Source organism: Heliconius melpomene, chromosome 18 (assembly GCF_056956725.1).
Source record: "Heliconius melpomene rosina isolate 202511_hmr_F chromosome 18, ASM5695672v1, whole genome shotgun sequence".
NCBI lineage: Eukaryota > Metazoa > Arthropoda > Insecta > Lepidoptera > Nymphalidae > Heliconius > Heliconius melpomene.
This window is the reverse complement of record NC_140406.1, coordinates 8,932,430-8,955,668: the sequence shown is the minus strand read 5'-3', so window position 1 is coordinate 8,955,668 and position 23,239 is coordinate 8,932,430. Positions and strand designations below refer to the sequence as shown.

At 31.1% G+C, this 23,239-nt stretch overlaps 2 protein-coding genes across 4 annotated transcripts in view; one reads left to right on the top strand and one right to left on the bottom strand.

The window, feature by feature from the left end:
* The first annotated feature begins 2,899 nt into the window (after positions 1–2,899).
* The window catches only part of LOC146529443 (uncharacterized), a 102,308-nt gene continuing 81,968 nt past the window's right edge, over positions 2,900–23,239 (top strand). For 2 of the 3 annotated variants that reach the window (XM_085202165.1, XM_085202164.1), the window contains exons 1-4: positions 2,900–3,117; positions 11,517–11,988; positions 15,137–15,250; positions 16,051–16,128. In XM_085202165.1, the coding sequence (XP_085058291.1) occupies positions 11,602–11,988; positions 15,137–15,250; positions 16,051–16,128 (579 nt within the window). In that variant the 5' untranslated portion in view covers positions 2,900–3,117; positions 11,517–11,601. Of the gene's footprint in view, positions 3,118–11,516; positions 11,989–15,136; positions 15,251–16,050; positions 16,129–22,340; positions 22,594–23,239 lie in introns of those variants that run through there. The other variant, XM_085202166.1, reaches the window with a different exon arrangement.
* Positions 12,048–14,502, bottom strand: LOC146529444 (uncharacterized). Its single transcript, XM_085201786.1, has 2 exons — positions 12,879–14,502; positions 12,048–12,727 (listed from the first exon to the last, which is right to left on the bottom strand). Exons 1-2 carry the CDS (start codon positions 14,127–14,129, stop codon positions 12,104–12,106), a joined length of 1,875 nt encoding a protein of 624 aa, XP_085057912.1. The 5' UTR covers positions 14,130–14,502; the 3' UTR covers positions 12,048–12,103.

The window sequence follows — 23,239 nt, the reverse complement described above, 5'->3', positions numbered from 1 at the left end:
AAACTTCATTGTACGCAGACACTTTAATATGGAAATAATAAATTACGTTTAAATATAATGTAAAAAATATTATAATCATAATTATTTTAAAATAGAATAAAATATAAAAATATATAATCTTAAAAAATATTTTAATAATGTTATTTTAATATTATTATAATAAATATCCCTAATTTATTCTACTTGGTATATAAAATACTAAGTTGAAACGGAACGTTGTTACATATGTTATGGTGGTAGAATTGATTCACTGATAAAATAGGTACTAAATACTAAATAGGAATTTTGGATGATTCATTCTTCAATGTAGAAAAGATACTCCGGGTTTGTTTCTTTGGTATTATAAGATAGGGGAGAATTTAGTATTGATAAGAGAGATTTCAATTTCTTATCTGCTCAAATATAAATACGTATAGAATCCTTGATGTTTAACATCTAATATTATCACATTTTACTTATATTAGTAAATTTAGTAAACGTGATAGATATTTTTATAAATAATGTTATTATCATACATATTATATATTTTAATTTTCCACTTGTGATAAAAAATCGAAACATGGATTTCCTTATTTCGATGAAACGTATTTTCTATAGCAATAATATATAATTATATTTACTTACTAAAAAGTAGTTTACGCACACAGCAGGGTAATCAGAGGGAATCTAGTTTTAAAACTCCATTCTCCACGTTCCGCCGAACTCTGGAACCATTGCGTGTTGAGTGTCGGAATTCAACACTATTTGCCATTGATAAAGTTCAGGTACCAAAAAATCTGTTATTATTTAACTAAAATGCAAAAAATAGTACCTAACTTTCGATAATTAGATATAAAGTTCTTTTTTGTTTATATTTTCTTGGCAATAATATTAGAAATGACGTTGTCCATTGCCAGACTTAGAATGGTTTTAACTTTAATAAACTACAAGCGCCTACGAATGTAATATACTAAAGTTACATTTAGTACTTAACTGACAAGAATTACTTCTAATAAGAACGTTATATAATTTTAATGAACTAGTGAAAATAAAAATATTTGCTCCTAATGAGTACCTAGTGTCTTAACACTAAATTCCCTCTGCCTACCCTGCTATATGCGGGATACAGCGTGAAGCTGATTTAGATTTTATTTATTCTACATTTTTTTTAAATATTAAAAGAATCTTTAAAGAGAATTTAGAGATCCATTTGGCAATTTGTCGTTGAAAGAAAATACAAGGCATTATGACACTGTATTATACAAACAAAACATATAAAAACTTTCTTAGAACGGAAGTGACAGCTTGTAAAAGGATATCAACTTAAATTTAAGATTGGAACGTATTCCGTCATACATAGATTTCACTTCGGTGTAAGAAAAATATTTGGAAAGAGTATACCAATGTCTGACTTGCTTGGATTTTTTCAAAATAAATTAAACATAGTACAGCATGGCTTCATAAAAATCGATTATTTTTATTATAAAAACCACACATTTATTTGTTTAGAGAGAAAATAAAATTGCCATTGCTAAAAAAATGAAACACTTTTTGTAAAATGGTGATAATAACAATAGGGTATCGTTTTAAAGTGAGCAAAATATTAGCAAAGAAATTTTAACTAAAAGGTTCTTGAACTATCTTGTACGGATAAGTATTTGGACAAAAGATGTCGAATGATTCGCCAGTTTCAATATCTTAGTTCTTTGCCAGATTGCCTGATCGTTATCATTCCCCATGACCTGTGAAAAATTTATTAAAATGTCTCTATATATGATTTCTTATATTCAGCAAATCATAGTTATTACGCATTTTTACGCACGTCCTGTCGTGGCGCAGGGGCGCATGTGACTGTAAACGCGGCTAGTGGTGGGTTCGATCCCCTTTCGAGGAAATTTAATATTATTTAAATTTATATTTTTATTTCTTCGCTCTGGTGTCGAGACAATGCCTTCAGAATTGAGTGAAAGTATCTTACTATTAGGTTCCCTCTGTCTGACAGAGCGTGAAGCTAAAAAAAAATATCTTTTTCTATAATTTATCGATATAACACGAAGTTGCATCTCTAAATATACCTATTCTAGTACTGAAACAGAACTACACAGGCGTGAAAGATTTTTGTATAGTAAACAATTCTTTCCAGCGTCCGCGTGCGCTATTTTTAGGTCAATGGCTTTATTCGCTCATCGACTAGCTAAAACTAATATTTCTGTAATTTTCGTTTTTTTTTTACTAACCATATTCAATATTTTCCATTATATTATTATTAATTTAAAGAATAAATAAAAATACAGTAAAAATTGATTATCTGACTCTCAATTATACGGATCCGCGATTATCCGGACATTCCGGTAAAAAGATATCTATAAATAGAGATTCTTTTGAAATAGTTTAGTTTTAATAGGCACAGTATAATATTATGTACAATAGAATTTTGATCCTACATTGGCTTATCGGGATATTCGTTTATCAGTATGCCTAACTACTTATTAGTCCGTTTAATAGAGTTTCTACTGTATTAACGTTTTCTTTTATATTTTATTTAAAATCGCGTGAGAAATACGATTTGTAAAACACTAATTTAGTCTTAAAGATACAAATATGAGAAAACACAATAATGTGAATTAAATTATTACGTTAGTCACGATTTTTTAAACAATGCTTTTTATAAACTATACTGTAATTTAATAATTCGCCTTTACCTATCTCATTACCTATTCTTTTCATCTAACTATAGTAGACCTAGAAACGACATTAACAACTTATAATTCTCACTGGAATTATTGACCAGACCTAATGTACGATAAAGTAATTAAATACTATGTAATGGTGAAAAATTAGGACATATAAAATATTTCATTATTGTATGACGTGAGTATATATTTAGTTGGGTACTGGGCGGTGATCCGCCCACTGAAACTCAGTCTCGACGTCCACTCCGCGCGGTCCGCCTGTTTCCCGCCAAACATTTTAATATTTATTTATATATTATTTATAGTTTTAACGCGTGTGAATTGTTTACAAAACGACATTTTATGTTCGGGAAACAGTATAACGAAATTATATTTGTGTTTTGAAAGCATAAGTGACGTTGTTATACGATTTGTAGAGGATTTACAAAGGATTCTTCTTAGCAAGGTTACTATTTATCTCAATAATATAGCATGTTGCGATTTCTTAAAGTGTTGATAAGATAATTTTATTTTTTACTTTCATATGTTAATAATACAAATATTTTAAAGAGAGTCGATATGTAAATTTCTTATAAAATCAGCTGTACTTGGACTGAAACGGATATCTTTTTTATGTCACATTCCCTTGGAATTTGTAATTTAACCCTTATTGTTTTTAAACTGACAAAATTTTAAATGAATCTGTAAACTTAATAAATTTTATCATTTAACTGTATCTCTTAATCGCCATGATAAATATTTTTCGTGCAAAACGTGAAAGTGAATATAAACGTAATAAGGCGAGTTTAATGAACGCACAAAGATAAAAATTTCGAAATTTATTTCAGCCACTTACAACTGCTGCCAACACAACAAATCTAACTTTGTTTACACAAGTGGCGTTGTCAAAATTGAATTTAGAACACATTTTAAATTTTATCGTTAGACGCATTCTTGCAAGTAGTTACTACAAAGAGACATTCATTAATCAATTTGTTGAAATAGAAGTTTTATCGACCAGATTATAGTTCTAAGTATTATTGAGACATCAAATATATTATACATCTATTTCAAGCCACCTTAAGAAAGGTCTACCGGTGTCTGGTAGGTACATTATAGAATATCTAATAACAATATAAAAATATATAAAACAATTTCAGATCTAATATAACTAAAAATTTAAATGAAAGGAAATATCTCCTTTTCTTTCACGAAGAAAATAGGGGCAAAAACTTCGTGTTGGTACTTTGTGATAAGTACTTTAAGCATTATTTTTTTTGTTTTTCATTCCCGTTAGAGTTAGACTTAACACACATTGTATTCCGTATTTACATAATTTAAATATAAAAATACAGTAGTCCGTAAGGCCATATTAGAAAAGTAATCAGTAAAAATATTCTTTGTTAATTATTTAAATGAACAAGTAGATTTTTTGTGGATGCTACATAAGATGCGTACCTACTGTCTATTATTAAAAATGTTTAATGTTGCTTTTGATGTAATAAAAAAAACTAATTACTAAAAATAACTGTAATAGCTATTCCCATCCCAAAATTGTAAAAAGTTTATAGTTTTAGTGGAGTTTTTATCACATTATAAAAAACATTTAGTTCGCAAACAATTATAAATTAAAGTATATTATAACGCGATTGTTGTACCTAAGTTTCAATCCCATTCAAAATAAAACTCTTTCATTTGTCTTCTTTGGTAATACCAAATATATAGCGTCCGTCATGCAATATGCAATGTTTTGAATTCAGGTGAAAAACAGATATTTTTGATATTGACATATTTAGCTCACTTTATATGTCTTTTCCAATAAAAAAAATGAAATTCTTTTTAACCCGATTTGAGTACTCACATCTTTGTTTTAAATAATATTTTTTCGGTTGTGATATGATAGGTTTATAAGTGATAAAAATATATTTAGCTAAATACTTATCGTCTACCACCTACTAGTATACTACTATTGGTACACATCAAACTGAGTATATTGACGTCATTAAGTGTTATGAAACGTAAAGAAATAAAATATAATAAGCAATGTGATATCATTTACAGATATAATAGGGTACAAATAGTATCTATAACATAATATTACAAATTTTACGTAACAATATGAAATGTGTATGTAAGAATTGAAGAAATTAATACAACGCTTATAATCACCAGAATAGACGGAAGTTGACAACAGAATGTCTTAACACTAGCTTTTCTTTGCGTTCTCTTTAAAAAAGTAAGCATAAGTGATATTATTATGTGATGTTAAAAAAAACAATTAATCATTAAATATTCTAACAGCCATATTATAGAACAAATCAAATAAAGTATAAGATTTACAACTTCATTGTCTACGTGAGGGGAGTTAGTTTGCGTGACGGTATCGAACCGAGCCCATAAGACCCCCAATTATTTAGTTCGAGACTGTATTACTCTAAACCGTATTATTTCATTATTTAAAAAGTACAATTGCTTGTGATTTTTTTTACCTTTATTGAAATGTTATAGTTGTGCTCTATGCTATACTTTGCAAAAACGTATGGTATGATATTTTTCTTTAATTTTTTTAGTCACGTTCAAGAGTTAATTCGCAATCGCATACATTCAATAACTATCTGATATTAGAAAAAAGGATTCGATGATTTATAATCGAAATTATTCAAAAATCGTTAACCCTTTAACGACAAAATACCTATATGTTTTCATAGTACGGAACTGTAACATTATAAAATACTCGTTCAATGAGTGCTATTTCGTTAGACGATGAAGAAAGCTCGTTTTCTTGAAAGTTGATCGCGTCAGCTTGGCGCGCTGCCATTAGATATTCAGGAATGAGACCAATATGAAGGTCAGGTATTTTAGATTTGACGTATTAGATTTAAGTTGACGCTTTGCATTTGTTTATTGTATAATAACAATATTATAATAAAAAATAATAATAATATATTCATTATAGTATGTATCTCACTTTTTGTGGAGATGGAGAGTGTTCTGAGGAACTGTTAGACCTGCCGCCGACTTTTTTTATCCGCACAGTTCGTCACAGACTCAAATATCATCCACACCATCTGGATACGTGGCACTCTATAACTGTGGGGTAGGAACCTCTCCATGAGTCACGCAACTGTGGAATGGCCTACCTGCGGCAGTGTTTCCAGGTCTATATAGGTACTATATACATAGTTTATTAAGGCTATTAAAAGAAATTAAAAATCTTAAAAGTAGAATTTTTTTATAATTTTAGTCTGATAATTTTCTTCAACATAAGTGTATTGACCTAAACCTTAAATAAGAGTAAGGCGAACGTCCTAAATAATTTTGTTTTGTTTACGTTTGTTTTTCATCGGTTGCCTATAGCAGTTAACACTCGCACGATCTTTAGGGTTGCTATAATCGATATGTAAATAAATATTACATTACGCTCGACGAGTCGTGGTCGCCGTGAAGTAAGGGTTTCTGAAATTTTGCCCATTTTGCACTCGGGAATAAAATAGTCAAAAGTAAGAAATCCTAAAATTAAATCCGTGTAGCCATTTACAACTGAATGCAGAGCTACCATAACTCGTCAACCGTACTGTACATATCTATATAGTCCGATGTAGTCACCTAGGTCAAAAGCATTTAACTTTCATTAAATTATAAAGCTCAATTTTTATTTTTATTTTTAGGGAGTAATACTAGAACTTTATCCATTGCCAGACACTTAGTATAGTATGGTTAAAACTCCCTACCAGACAACCCTATATATTAAGGGAAGTTTGCCAGAATCTAATATTGAAAACCGCATTTAGATTGTGTAAGCCGATTCTGAGGTTACCGTGATCGCTAATCTCGAAACTCACAGACAAAAAGACAACATTTTTAAGTCATTGTCATTAAGTTTTGGGTTCTTTGTTCTATTTTATTACATTAATAAAAAATAAAAAAAACCCTGAATAACATTTTTTTAAATATATTATATTCCACGTACAGACAGGGATCTGTTAAGATATTATTTCAACTTTATAATTATATTTTTATTTTTAATTATAAAGTATAGAAATAGATATTTAGATGTTAATTGTTACAGCATAACAAAGATAGTTAGCTGTAAACTCAAAAATTAAAACATTTCGTTCCCCACTTTATGGAAAGACAGAGTGAAAAAGTTTTCCAAAATTTCCGGAAAATATAAACTTGATATGAACATAACGCTAGCGCGATCTAACTTCATTCAATGCCATCTATATTCCGATCCGCAAAGCTAAACGATAAGCAAATATAATTGTAATTTCGTGTTCTAATAATGTGGTAGTTTTTAAAGAAAATATCTTTTGACAACTAAAGTGTCAACCAATTCAATAAAACAGTTATTTTATAGCATTTAATTCCAACAAAATACTTTATACTGACATAACTTTTTTATCTATAAACCGATTGAAATAAAACAAACACTAAACATTAAGGGAAATAAATTATTACAATAGTGAAAACTATATTTAATTCGGTTAACACATTCATGAGTTTAGCGTACACTTCTGCACAGACAAACACAAAAACATACAAAACTTCACGCTGTATCCCGCACACAGCAAGGCAGGCAGAAGGAATCTAGTGTTAAGGCACTCCGTTCCCCACTTTCTGCCGAATTCTGGGGGCATTGCGTGTTGAGTGGTAAAACAAAAGTTCATGTTATTATATCTTACTAATATAATAAATGTGGAATGTTGTGAGGATAAATGTTTTTAAACTTTGCTGTTACAAAGTAGTAATAATTTACAAAGTAAAAATAAATTAGATTGACACAACGATATGACAAAGATGAATAATCAGGAGATGGCAGCAGGCTGGCAGCTTAATAAGTTGTCTGGCGTCAGCGATGATGAGAAAAAAGAAAACCAAATATATACGCTATTTTTGTAATACCTTTGTTCGAGACAATTTATGAACAGAAGTGAAATTATTATTATATGTATCTACGTATTTGTTCTTTTTAGGTTCTGGCTGTATTACGCACATTGCAGAGTAGGCAGAGAAAACTTGGAATCTAGTGTTAAGACAATCTTAACCATTTTACCATTAAGACACTTCCGCTTCCCACTTTCTCACGAATTATATACCTAATTTATTATTTCCCGACAAATACGAGTAGGTAACGTGTTTGGAAAAGTAAAGTTACTCTATGTTGAAAACTTAAAGTGATATGCCACTTCGTTGAGGATAAAATGAGAGGAATTGAAGTATTAAGAGTAAAATTAAACATAGACGCGAATTATTGATACATAGCACGGAAAATGTTCTTTTAACGTCTTTTTATAGCGATTATCTTATGAAGGAATCATCGCCAAACTTAATAATAATTTCGTACGCCGCCCTGCATATAAGTATAACATCATGATTCACATGGCAGTCATGGATATTTCGGGATTAAAATATATGTATGAATTCTAATATTTATCGTAGATTATTTTTTTATATGTAACTTTTATTTATTTACAGTTTACCTTTTAAGAATGTGTCTGAAATATCGATAATTGCAAATATTTTTTCTGGTCATTAAAAATAAAGGCCGTAATTCAATGGAAATTGATTTTTGAATATTTGCCAAACTAATACACAAAATATTAAGATCTAAACAATAAGTGCAAAGTAACCAAATAATATAAATAAATACTAAACCTGATCTGCGTGTCTTAAATAAAATCAAATCTATTCTAATCCGTTTTTTTACCTAATTAGTAATGTCGATACATTCCTTTTAATTCTTATCTCCGTCATGGATATATTGGCAGCTATTACACCAGCAATTAACAGTTGATTATTCTAAAAATATAAGCAACGAATGTTTTAATGCATGATTTAATGTTGAAACTCACGATCTTGAAAAATGTATAGATCAACTATTTAATAAATAGGGTATATCAGTTAATTGTAATTGTGAAATACTGTGAAATTTATATTCATATCACTTTTACTTTCATTTTTTTTATGTAACAATAGACTAAAAAATATAATGACAAATTTCTTTCGTCACCTATGACTGAATCCCAATGTATAATATATGCAGTTAAATTTTTAATTGTATTTTTTTAGTTTCACGCTGTATTCATTCCGTTCCTCGTTGTCATCCGAATTCTGTAGTGTTGAGTGGCAGGCCTCAACGCCGCACTTTGCCTCGTTACCAGAGAGAGGATATAAAATCTCTTATACTAAATATTTCATTTCCTCGAGTGGCATTTCCTCTACTAATTGTAATTGATTTTATTTATATTTATATGATATTATCATTGTCATTAAGTCGGCTGAAATTTAGGTTTCTTGGAAACTGTTTGGGAAGTACTAAATAGGTACTAAAGAAAACGGAATTTTACATTTTATAGAGCACGTAAATGAAGTTAAGCTAACTCATAGAATATAATAGAAAATGTATATTTGAAAATGTATAATTTTCAAATATACATTTTCAAAATTAAGATTTTAATATGAGTAAATATCTAACATGTTAATAACGAACATTTACTTTCATACATATGTATGTATATATGTATACTAGCGACCCCCTTGCGGCTTCGCCCGCTTTTACTACTGGATTATTCATATAATGTATGTTTGCAAAGCACTTAAGATAATGTGAAAATTAATTAAACCCTAATGCAACCCGCATTTTCGTAGTTCCAATAAGGATTTTCCAATTGTTTTACTCGGCAAGGATTTTTTAGTAGGTACCGTAATTTTAAATCTGTGCTACTAATCTTTTCAAGTACTTATTAAAATATATTTAAATGACTATTTTTAGATAGTTAAATGACTATTTTTAAACGGACAAAATTATAAACAAAAGCCTTCCTACTAATAACAACTACAAAAAATATGAAACCAAATATATCGCGCTGAAATAATACATTCAACTCCAATTATCCAATACGTGCAAACGCATCTAAATCTTCGTTGCTATGCCTCTATAGCGGGCGGGTTTTTTTTTTCGAGCTTGTGGTTAATGCTAAAGAGGGTCCCTGATGAAAAGCAAGTACTACGTGGCTGCCTGTGAGGAAAATTAAATAGAATGCATTGGCCGGGAATCGAACCCGGGCCGCCCGCGTGGCAGGCGAGCATTCTACCACTGAACCACGATGACTGCTCATGACGCGCTTGTATAAGCAAAACGTCGCGGGGCGCGTTTCGCAGCAAGGATGTTTTGATATTGTAACAACTTCTAAAGTATTATTAAAATGAAAAAAACAGTAAAAGACAGTTTTGATCTACATTAAATGGCCAACGTAACTAATATACTTATTAATATGCTGAGAGTAAGGGATAAGTAAAACTTGAGTCGGCACAGCTGATGAGTCAACGGCGTGATGTGTCAACAATTAAATGCGTTTTTCTCTAAAACTATTCGCAATTTCGAAATAGTGTAAAAAGCAAATTTTATCTTCGTTTAACGTAGAAAATTAATAAAGTATTTTAAAGGATAAGGATTAATACCATTATGGAAAAATATCCCTCACAATAAAAAATATATTGAAATTACTATTTTTAGACAGAAATATGATCACTATACGTTATCCTTAAAAGATAAAAATACGCCATCGCGGACTTTTTTGTAGATCTTATTAAAAGGAACAATACTCCAGTACATTATTTTCATGTAGTACTTACCATTAAAGCAGCGCATGCGCGAAAGTGTCTCAATGGGTAGGACTTTAGACACATTTATCGTATTTATGTTAATTTACATAAGAATGTACAAATAATAAACTATATATAAACCTTCCCTGAGAAGTACTCGACCTAATGGTGAAAACTGCATAAAAATCCGTTGGGTGGTTTAGAAGAAGAAGAGTTAGAAAGTTCAGACAGACACGAAAAGCGACTTTGTTTTATAAGATATAGGAGGATACGTAATCAGAACCGATAAGCTGTTATTATCTTGGCCACGGTACATTGGATGCAAGTCGCCATTGTACCGGCATGATTCAGGTCGGATTCAATTCCACTAATTGGCACAATTGCGCGCGTCCTTTGCCCCTGTATGAAAGCGAGACTAATTCATTCGTATACCTTAGTCCGTAATAGGACTAGGACTATTTATGTATTATATATGACTGGGATTTGCGTAGGTTAGTCTAAAATTTCAATTAAGTTATGCGAATCTCAATCATTAAAATATGGGATTTTTATACTTTAATTGAATTTAAGTAAAAAAAACAGTATATAAACTGACAATATTTATTGGAAATATCAAAATATACACGACCGTCAACAATCCATTAGGGAACTGTACTCGTAATTGTGGGGTGCGGGAAACTCCGGAAGGGTGCGTATGTTTATTTAGTTAAAAGTTAAATATTATTGGAGAAAGTATGATTATATTAATATTTTAATAAATAAATATTTGTCTTCTATTAGAAACTTCAATTTTCACCATAAAAAGAGATCTTTGACAATTTCCATAGCGTGCACAGCATCGATAGGTAAAGGAGCATTAAAAAAACATCAATCGGCAGGACGAGATGTAAGGATCGAAACATCTTCATCTTTTTTTTAGTTTTTCATCATCTTCTTCATCTATCTTTTGGTTTTTGATTAGCCATATTAATTGCTTTACCGCTGTGAGGAGTTAGTTAACATTTGAATAAATTTTAAGAATGTCATATTTACCAAATAAATATATAAAATGCCGGCGTTGACGTTACTCTCGGAATACATAATACCTATATAGATAAAGATAAAATTAAAGTGATAATATGTGCTTCAGAGTACTGTAGAAATTATATTCTACAGTTTAATGACTATTTAGCAGGCAAGCAAAGCTATTTAGATGCAAGAGAGTAAATAAAACTAAAGCTTACATTAAAACTTACAGAAATTTTATTAAAATTTCAGATTCCACAACGAAAAATCGATAACATCACAAGGCGAAAGACCGCGGGCGATCGAGACATCCCGAATTATACGAGTCGGTGACGTGATGACGTCCACTGACACTTCGACCTCCAGCCAACTATCCGCCGCCGCCATGGAAGATCACAAGCGAACAGTCGACGAAGCTTTCTTGAACAAATTGAAAGGCCTCGTCGAACGATTAAGACTTGAAAATGCTAACTTGAAGAAATCGCTCGACATCGAGCGGGGCGAAGTCAGAGCGCTCAAAGCCCGACACGAAAGCACAATTAGAAATCTAAAGACTGAATGCAAAAAGAAAGAGGATTTATTAGAAAAACAATTGCGATCTGTGACAAAACCAGAGAAAATTGAAGAACCACCAAGTAATTACAAAATGGTGGAACTCAAAAAGTTGACGACAGAAATTCAGTTTTTAAAAGCTGCTAATAAGGGTCTTCAAGAGAAACTCAAGGTATAGATCGATAAATTACGTAGTTTTAAGTAATTACTTAACTAATACATCTTTTTAAATAAAAAAAATCTCGAGCAATATTTTAAGCAGGGAGAAACAAAAAAATATTTTGACATTATATAACAGGTATTTTATTCACAAAATTTGTAATTACTTCAATTATAAATACTGTAGTACTTATGAAAAGCCCGAAACTCCATACTATTATGACTTCTCGTACATTTTTCATATTCAACGGTTTCTTTTCCTTATTGTTTTCGGAGTAGGACACTTTATTTTTTGTTTGTAAAAGCGTATATTCATCAGATACACTCCAATGACGAAGAATTCCACCTTGATTAAGATGATTTAGCAAATAGTTAAGTCTTGGTAAATATGGGCTTCCATAGCGGAGGCCGTAAACCACTGAACAGGGTACAGGACAATCCCCAGCTGTGTGATAAAGCGGTCTCCCATTCCTCATATTAGACGGCTTGCGACTTATATACTGAGCATCAGATTTCTTTAGTAATACTGCGTACTGGTACTGTCTTTCTTCTATTACCTGTTTAATCTTCTGGTCGTTGATAGCTTCGGTTCTTTCCATAATTTGGTCGAGATGTTCTGGGTTTATACTTCTTTTGAATATTCTCATATGGCGGTTGTGTACTCCTAAAGTTAAATTGTTCGCTAATATTTCGTCTAGTGTATTTATATCTTCTTTATATCTTGGATATGCTATGGCTGATGTTATGATTCCCTGAAATATAAAATAATGCATATATTTTCTGCATTACAAGATATAGATAGATTCTGTCCCATATTATAAAGAGAAATAAAGAAAAATATATTATGATATAAAAAAGTAGAAAAAAACATATTACAAGTTTGTTTAGATAATAAAAACTTACATCAATAGCACAGTCTACAATTAAAGAATATATCATAATCAATAGTGCAACAGCTCTAAAGAGTGGCCCAGGGTACTTTATGTCTACCGTCTGTCTTATAAAACACTTTATTAGGTCTAAAACTGTTTCGGATTGCGATCGTCTGTCTTTGATTTTCCATATTCTCGTTTCTACTTTTCGAATTAGAAGGCTCACTCCAATTAAAGCTATTACTATAAAAATAAATGCGAATAACATATCAATTGAAATTAATCTTATGGTAGTCATGAAAGTGGATTGGCTCATTGATTTTTTTATAAGGAAACATAGTTCATCTTGGACAAGAGGATACGTTGTATCGATATAGCCGTAGTACGAGTTTTTTAATATTCGGGAATTTAATTCCATGTCAGTATAACCATCCAGTAAATCCGCTGTAACCCCAGTTGCTGTGCCATTAGGCAACATGTCTCCTACGGTGTTTCCGTCTCTCGGTGCCAAGGGCTTACATGTAGCATTTAATATACTAATTACAGTTGATGCTAGTTTTGAATTGCAGTAAACGGGTCCAGTTTCATCGGAAATAAATATTTTTCTAAATACGCTCAACCGTATCTCATGTCCGTTCAGATCTTCGTGTTGTTTAGCTAGTATATGAGCTATATCACGTACTTCTGTTACATCTTTAATTTTACTGTAAAATGGGTTGTATAAGTACATTCTCAATTTATCTGTCCATACCATTATTATTGAATTCGTTATACTTCTACTCCATAATAATTGAAAATGGTTAAACATGTCATAGTTAAAGTAGCTGTTAATTTCGACTGGTGTGTTTACCACGAAAATTATTGACGACCTAGGCTTGAAAACTCCAGTTCTGATTAATGCTTGTAACGCATATTCACTGCTTTCTATCGTCAAACTCTTAGAAGTCACTAGGTACGCTGTGTTTCCGTGTGTATCCAGTTTAGGTTTCACTTCAGTAGCGTTTGGATCTTGGCAACCGTTCAAGAGCATGACGGGATATCCATGGCCGTAGTTCTCAGTGTATTTTAAGATCCTGTTTTCAAAATAAGTGAACTCACAGAAAGTGATCGTGAAAAACCATTGCTCGAATGCGTTAAATATTTTATTTACAACTTGGAAAGCGAAATCGGCTCTTAAATACGTTTCGTTATGGTAGGTAAAAATTTCTGTATACAGAGGGCTTGATTCGTTCAAACATAAACAAAGTTTAAAAACGCTTAGAGCTAAAATTACTTTAAACATTTCGAGCCACGTGTAGCTGGCTATTAGGGCTTAAGGTATACTGCAGAGTTAAAGGTCATTGGAGTATGAACGGCATCATTAGTGGTGTATCACCGGCGATATGTAGTGCTTACAAACCGTCAATTATCGTGCAAGGGAAATATTAGCATTGCTTAATTGCGTCAATAACATTCTATAATAAACAGTGAAGCGACACTCGATTCGACTATTACGTGCCGTAAAAAATGGTAGCAAGACATGATTATGATGAATGGGTCAATTATTTTTTTTAAATTACCAGAAAATTATATCTTCTTATAATCTTCATATCTTTGATCTATCTTTTATACAGGTTATGGAAGAATGTAGATTTAAGGCAAATAAAAACATATGTACAGAAATAACATCTGTCGTAGTACTAGTATCTACCAGTTGATACTAACTAAATTTATAACATTTTATATATTTATTTATTTTTATTTTATTTTAAAAACATGGTGTATCCTGCATGTATCAGGGTAGGCAGAGGGAGCGTAGAGTTAAGACACTTCCTCACTGCTTTCCGCCGAGGCATTGTATGTTGAGTAGCGGAACTCAACGCCCCGACACCAGAGCTATAATGAAAATATTAAATATTTTATTTCCTCGAGTGGGAATAGAACCCACATCCTGTTGCGTACAATCACACACTTGTGCCGCTGCGCTACGACTGGCCTCTAAAATTTTATTGATTATAATTACGATAGTACCATTTAAGTATCGTAAGCCATATAAAATTTATGAACCTAGAAATTGTCACCACTGTAGTGGATATTAGAATATAAGACAGTATATTTTAATATCAATAAATAAATAAATAATTAATTTATTTATTATAAAAAATAATTATATTAATAATTATAAATTATATTAATAATTATATTATATAATAATTAATTTATTATAAAAAAATCCTTATATTCAATAAACATTTATACATATGAAATAACTATTATATAATTAAACTAATAAGATAATAACGATTGCAGGTAGCGCAGGCGGCGGAGTGCGCCCGCGCGGCCGAGCTTCGCGCGCAGGTGGCGAAGCACAACGCGCTAGAGCACGCCGCGCGGAGGGATGCGCGCGCGCAGTGCCATAAATTGGTATTTATTTTCTAAATTTATGTCAAAATGTTATTTAATATGAAGGATAGAGAAATATTTTTGGAAAACGTATTAAACAATAAAATAACGGGACTTTAACCCTCCTTTCTGTTCTTTTTTTGCTCTTTAATTTTTGCATTTAGAAGAATTGGTAGATTCTTATAATTATAGATGGTAGATTCTTATAATCTTTGGAATTAATAATCCTATCGCTTATTTTTTTTAATAAAATGATAAGTCTAAAGCGCCTCCAGTCCGTCCACCGTCTGTATCCTCACAAGCAGCCACATAGTGCTTGCAAATTTTTCAGGGAGAGAGTACTCTCTTCCCTTTCCACCCCGTGTCTCTGTAGCCAGTTGCATTAACAGCATTAACCTCAAGTTCGAAAAAAAAATCTAAAGCGCCTGATGTAATTTTACTGCAACATCACATAAAAGAGCGATTGTACATTTAATTTTTGTTTCTCATATTAAGTATCACTATTTCATGTAATAAATTAAATTTAAATATAATTCAAGTGTAATTTGGAATTATTTTAAAAATATATAAACACTATTATAAACACATAAATCTACAAAAGACCCTGCCGTGTTTCAGAATTTGTTACAGTATCAAATTCCTTTAACGTTGCTTAAGTTTCTTGGAGTAAAGAATTGTTATGTACATACATTTACATAAAAATATTGATTTAATAGATATGGATAGTGGAAACCATTTTTAAGTAACCATTTTTTATAAGCAACCATCTTCTTAACATAAAAAATTACAAGAAATCTTTTTAATTAATACTATTTTTTTAGCTGGAGGAAATAAAATCGAAGGAGCGGGTGATTATACAGCTCAAGAGGGAGGCGGCGCGAGCGGCGTCGAATGAACAGGTTAGTTTTATATTTATATTACTTATTAAAGATATTTCTTATTAGCGCGAAAATTACGAAACTAAACTATGCTTTTCTATTTTTTGTTTTTTTTTATTTTTCTCTGACATAGTTTTACCAATTTCAATTTCTGACACTGTAGAAGTGCTGGCAGATACGAACTAGCGCCAGCAACAAAAAAAAAAAGAAAAAAATGTGTTTCATTTTATACCTTCTTGATTATTTTAAATAAGAGCTACCTACTGAAACATTAATAGAAACAATCATTAGCTGGTTATCATTGGTTCGATGTCATGATGATGTTCGATGTATTCGATGTTTGTCGTTATGAAAATACATCGATATTCGATCGATGAGGCCGTCGTGGTGCAGGGTGCAAGGGTGTGACTGTAACGCGATGGCTGTGGGTTCGATCCCCACTCGAGGAAGTGAAATGTTTATTTACGTTTATATAGCAAAGCGCGGCGTTGAGTTCTGCCACTTAACACGCAAAGGCTCCAGAATTCGGCAGAAAGCGGGTAACAGAGTGTCTTAACATTAGGTTCCCTCTGCTTACCCTGCTGTGTGCGGGATACAGCGTGAAGCTGATCGATACATCGTTTGTTACAGATGAATTCGATGCATCTTATTATAAATATCGAGTGAATTCGATGCATTGATTTTGATTGATTAAAATATTAAATATTTAATTCTTTTGATTGGGATCGAACCCACAACCATCGCGTTTACAGTTTAAAATGACCTGCACTGATAATGATTATGACTGTACTGTAAAAATGTAATTATAAAAAATATTTATCTAATATAATTATATATGTATGTACATATTATTAAAACTTAAAAAGCTTACTAAGTAATAAATTGATGTCAAAGTACACGTTAAATGTAATTCATATTCTATTCAACACCATATATATTTCCACAAACGAGCCGAACCTGTTACGAGTTCTTAGAAGTACTAATGTTCGTAGGTAAACGTTGATTCAGGCTTGCATACTGATATTGAAGCTTACGTGTAGTGTGTTAACTTTATTCTATTGTATTTGGTTTTTTAAGCAACATATTTACAATAACTTTAAGTAATTAAATTGCGTTATTTATTGTAAATAAAATGTTATAATAAATAAGTTAAACTTTATAAACAAAAGGGTGTCATAAAATTTTTATCTTTTAAATAAAATAAAATATGCTAAACGCGTAAAAATGTTTGTAAATTATAGAGAACACTGGGTTTTATAAAATGTATTTTAGAAAACCCAATATAAATATACTATATAATACTATATTATATAATTATATCTACTATTAATCTAATTAAAATAGTTTATTAAATACCTTAATAGTATTAAATAAAATCTCTTACCATCGCGTCGTCTAATGTAAATATAGTTCAGAAAGTCGAAATAATAAGTGAGACAGGTAATTTTAAATCGTGGGAGGGCTACATATATTCTCTAGTGGGTAATATATATGAAAATTAAATGGATAACAAATAACAAAATTGACTATTATTGCTATAAATTATTAGTTTTAGTAAAGAAGCAACAAGCCTCTGCTAACAAGTAAAAAAGAAATAAGCTGTTTGTCATATAACACAACACGAGCTTACATTCCATACGCCGGCACAATATGAAATACAACACCGTAACAGAACTCCGCAGGGCTTCCCATTCAGGGAAATCTTTACAAAGCCTTAAATATGATTATATGTTTTCTTAACGGTTTCTTTAATACAAATTTTATAGCCCTTTATTTTGATATCAAATGTCAACTGCATTATAAAAATTGTATGATGGTTGGTTGGTTTTGTCCGATTTTAGCGATTAATTTATAAGAGAAATAGAATTGATTCAATTTATATTATAACTAGCGACCCTCTTGCGGCTTCGCCCGCTTTAACTACTGGATTATTCATGTAATGTATGTTTGCAAAGCACTAAAGATAATGTGAAAATTAATTAAACCCTAATGCAACCCGCATTTTCATAGTTTCATATGAAAAGCAAGTACTACGTGGCTGCCTGTGAGGAAAATTAAATAGAATGCATCGGCCGGGAATCGAATCCGGGCCGCCCGCGTGGCTGGCGGGCATTCTACCACTGAACCACCGATGCGTGTAAGCCAGGCGGGCGCGGCGGACGCATGGCGAGTGGCGAGCCGTTTCGCAGCAAGGATTTTTTGATATTATAACAACTTCTAAAGTACTTATTAAAATGAAAAACGGTAAAAGACAGTTTTGATCTACATTAAATGGCCAACGTAACTAATGTACTTATTTATATACTGAGAGTAAGGCATAAGTGAAACTTGAGTAACATACAGCTGATGTGTCAATGGCGGGATGTGTCAACAATTAAATGCGTTTTTCTGTAAAACTATTTGTAATTTCGAAATATTGTAAAAAGCTAATTTTATCTTCGTTTAACGTAGAAAATTAATAAAGTATTTTAAAGGATAAGGATTAATACCATTATGGAAAAATATCCCTCACAATAAAAAATATATTGAAATTATTATTTTTAGACAGAAAAATGATCACTACACGTTATTCTTAAAAGATACGAATATGCTCTCGCGGACTTTTTTGTAGATCTTATTAAGAGGAACAATACTCCAGTACATTTTTTTCATGTAGTACTTACCATTAGAGCAGCGCATGCGCGAAAGTGTCTCAACGGGTAGGACTTTATACACATTTATCGTATTTATGTTAATTTACATAAGAATGTACAAATAATAAACTATATATAAACCTTCTACGAAAAACACTCGACTTAATGGTGAAGATCGCATCAAAATCCGTTGGGTGGTTTAGAAGAAGAAGAGTTAGAAACAACAGACAGACACGAAAAGCGACTTTGTTTTATAAGATATAGGATGGGATGGGATAATAAGCATTTATTTAAGATCTTGAATGACTTCAAACAGTGATAGAGCTAGGATGTATAACGTAAATTCGTTACGTTAAAACTCATAACAACACTAGTTTCTTTTTTATTAATGAAATTATATGATGCAAGTGAAATGTAGAAATAGAGTCGCGGGATCCACAGGAATATCTTCAGTGGCATTTAGCCCCTACTAGGTAGCTAGATGCTGAGCAGAGAGAACCTGGCAACCTAGTGTTAAGATATTCCGTTCCCATTAGGACATTTCCGTTCTCCACTTTCCCCCTAATTGGAGAACCATTGTATGTTAAGTGGCAAAACTCAAAGCGCTTTGCCTCATTACTAGAGCGATGAAATGAAAAAAATAAATATTTAATTTCCTCTAGTGGGAATCGAACCCACAGTCGGTCACCGATCCACCGGTGACAGTTCCACGCTTGTGTTCCTGCTCTACGACTAGCCTCTGGTTTATATATCAACTAAATATTATTTATTTAAAGGATCAACTGAAGTATATATATACATAGTTCTAAATTAAGTAGTTCAAAAGGCATAATAATGTGAGGCAAAAGGAATTTGTGAATCGTGGGAATCCGCCCCAGGGTTATAACTTGATAGGCATCCAGAGAAGTTCCCAGTGCAGTGGTTAAAATAATTATGAAAATGCTGTAGGCTACGCGTTTTGGTTTATGCTTGAAATAAAATTAACTATTCTTATTATTTACTTTTTAAGTATGCCTATATTTGAGCTTTATGAGTGACTAGCGGATGCGCGCAGCTCCGCCTGGGCCAATCGATGGCGATTTAAAGATTTTTCCATACAAACTTTCAACCCCTTATTTGCACCCTTAGAGGGAGAATTCTAGAAAACGATGAAACACGTGTTCAATTAAATACTTTTAAAAACCTACATTTAAAATTTTATGAAAATCGGTGCCGATTTAAATTTTTTTCCATACAAACTTTGAACTCCTATTCCACCCCTTTAGGCTTAAAATTTTTCAAAATCCCTTCTTAGTGGATGTCCAGATAACGAAAGTAAACATCTGTCCAAATTTCACGTTTCTACGCACAGCGGTTACGGCTGTGCGTGCGTCTTACCTCAGTCAGTGAGGACAAGTCCTTTTATATATATAGATAATTTTTTTGGTATAATAGTTGACTTTGGCGCGCTAAGTTCTAGTAGTAGGTTTAATGCCCATTCCAGATAAATATTCATTATATTTTATTATTTATTTTGTTTTGTTTTGTTTTGTTTTTTCATTATTTATAAACAAACAGTAACACAATAACTATAAATACACATGACTCTTACAAAACACTTTTGTTATTTCAAACATGATTGTTTTTAAATAGTTCATTTACAAGGAATTGTCATTCGTTTTCTATAACAATAACAAAATGGGCGCTATTCGCTTAAATTTAGAACTGTTATTCAGTTTGAAAAAGGACAAAATACTATAAATTTGTCCAAAAGATATCCTTTTTAGTAATTTTATTACTTCTAACAATCTCTGTTGTCATTTAAAATATTTAGAAGTAGTTACTGATATGGTTATGTAAAGGCGGTTACGATTTCAGCTGCAAGCTATAAACATATCAATCGAATTGCGGGTGGATTGGCTTATAGCATTAGTGTATCCGGACGTGATAAGAATAATATCAGCAATATTATTTAAATTTTATTTTTTTGTCATTTGTGTTCTATTCCATTGACGGTGTAGGTTCGATTATCACTTAAAGAAACCTATTAATTAAAAATACAGTAACGTGGAGTTCTGTCACCCACCATTCAATATTTCTAAATTGCGTGAAGAAAGGAGAGATGTAACACTAACTCAAAAGAAAAGTAAGAATAAAAACATCAAAAAGGTTTTTTATATCCAATTACTTTGTGAAAAAAAAAAGGTTAAGTTTTTAAATCTCATTATGCTTTAATCATATAAATTATTTTATTGCTTTGAAATGAACACAAGTAAGCAATAGCTCCAAGCAGGTTAATATTAGGCTCTAAAGAAGAATATGCCATTCAAAATAATGACACCGACATCAAAAACTTTTCTAGGACAAGATAATCTTTACACGGATTACTTTCGTAGAACATTATTGTACCTACGAATGAATTATTTTAATTTATTTTGTTAAAATATCTCATAAAAATTAATGAAAATAGCTTAGATTATTACATTTTTTACTCGTTTAGCGGTCGGTGAGTTTGGTGAAAAAAAATGTAGAGATAACATTGAATGGTTTGGTTGGAACGTGCATAACTAAACGCAGTAATTATTGTGAATTAAAATTGAACTCGAGATGGTATATATGCAATATATATATATATTAGAATAAAAAAAGTAGAATTTTCAGTTAAAAAATGAAACGTTTATTACACCATATTAAAACATAATAGAATTAAAATAAATCACAATCTATTTAAGTATATGGTATAATTTATTTTTATAATGGCAGCGATGATCCGCACTGTATTATATAGGTACCTACAATTAACGTGACCATTCTTTTTTCGACACAAAACGGGACATCGACTTTCTTCGTTAATTTTCAATTTTAATTATTTTAAACTATTGTATTAAAAAGTAATATTTAACTATTTCATGTTCATTTTGTGTTTTTTTGTTGGTTTTTTAAATATTTTTTAACATCGTATCGTGAAATTAACGCGGCGAAACCTGATTCGACTTACCAAAACTTACTTTTTCGAAAAACGGGACTTATTTACGTCCCGGTGCATTTCTATGGACACCAGGACACGAGATTATAACGGGACGGTCTCGTTCAAAACGGGACGTCTGGTTACATTAGGTATAGTTAGGTAGGTATTAAATATTGTTTGTTGCAACCGACCGTGGTTTATTCCCTAACCACATTATCAGCATGTGTTTATTTACTAGTGAAGGAACATATTAGAATATTGTAATTATTTTTTTACATAAAAATATTTTATTGTTTTGATATATGAATATGACTCCAGTATAGATTATTTATTAGAGTAGATTATTAAATGGATTTAATTTCTGAAAATTGTATTTATATTCATATTTTTAATGGATTATCAGATTGTAATGTCTTTTTACACATTTCATATTTTTCTTATTAATTATTTATTTTTAGTTACTTCACTCTATCATGAGTGATTGAGACTTTTTATATAATAGCATAAGTTTAATAATAACTTCATAAAAAATATATGTTGCTATATATTTCTAAGTAACTTCATCGGCTTTCAGCTACTAACTTGTTCGTATAGCCTCAACTCCCAGGCCGTTGAACAATACATGAGACTATCATCAGAGCGACCGCGGTAGTCGTAGAGAGCGCACGCGCGAAGCTATCTTTAATTCTAACTGACATATTACTTCCCGCGTAAAACTTGTGCCAGATGCAATATTTAATATAATTAGTGTATAATCTGTGACTTAGTGTTGTTATTTTTTAATTTACACACATTCGTACTTTTTTGTGTGTTTTTAATTAGTTCTATTAACTGTGGTGTAGTGACCGTTGAGTCGTGATCTAACGCTCATTATTTGTGATTATTTCGGATTTACTTTCTATTACTGTAAGTACTTGTTTTATTGTTTATGTTTATCTTTCATTAGTGGAGAAAGTGGAATTTGTTCACCAATTTGGTGATCCCATTGGCACACTTTAGATCCACCAGTCAAACGAGTTGCAGGTCAATATTTAAACGAATGTCGTTGAGTTTGTCGGTCTCACGCAAGTCCGCTTCTAGCTAAATAATATCTTCACTCAAATCAAACAATCATAATTTACAATCATGAATATTTAAAGTAAATTTTATATTCGACGAGCGAACCCTTTAGCGAACTGTAATGTAGAGATCTTGATAAGTGTGGTAGAGATAAAAAAACACGAAGTAAAAACTAAAATTTTAACATAAATGTAAATAACACTTTTTTTATTTAAACGTATAAAATATATTATAAAGATTCGCTTAATATTTCTGATAAATTGGTTGCAATACAAAAATTTTAAGCAGTCGTAAAAATATATATAGGTACAACATTTAGATAGCGAAAATTCTCAACGGATATTCATTTGTTGGCTCTTATTTCTAGGTCAATAACACGTAATATATTTTCGCATTTTTTATTTTAATTTATAAAAATATAACTAAATACAAAATATATTTTCGTTTTTTATTTATTATTTTATTCAGTGTGTTTATATTATTACTATTATAC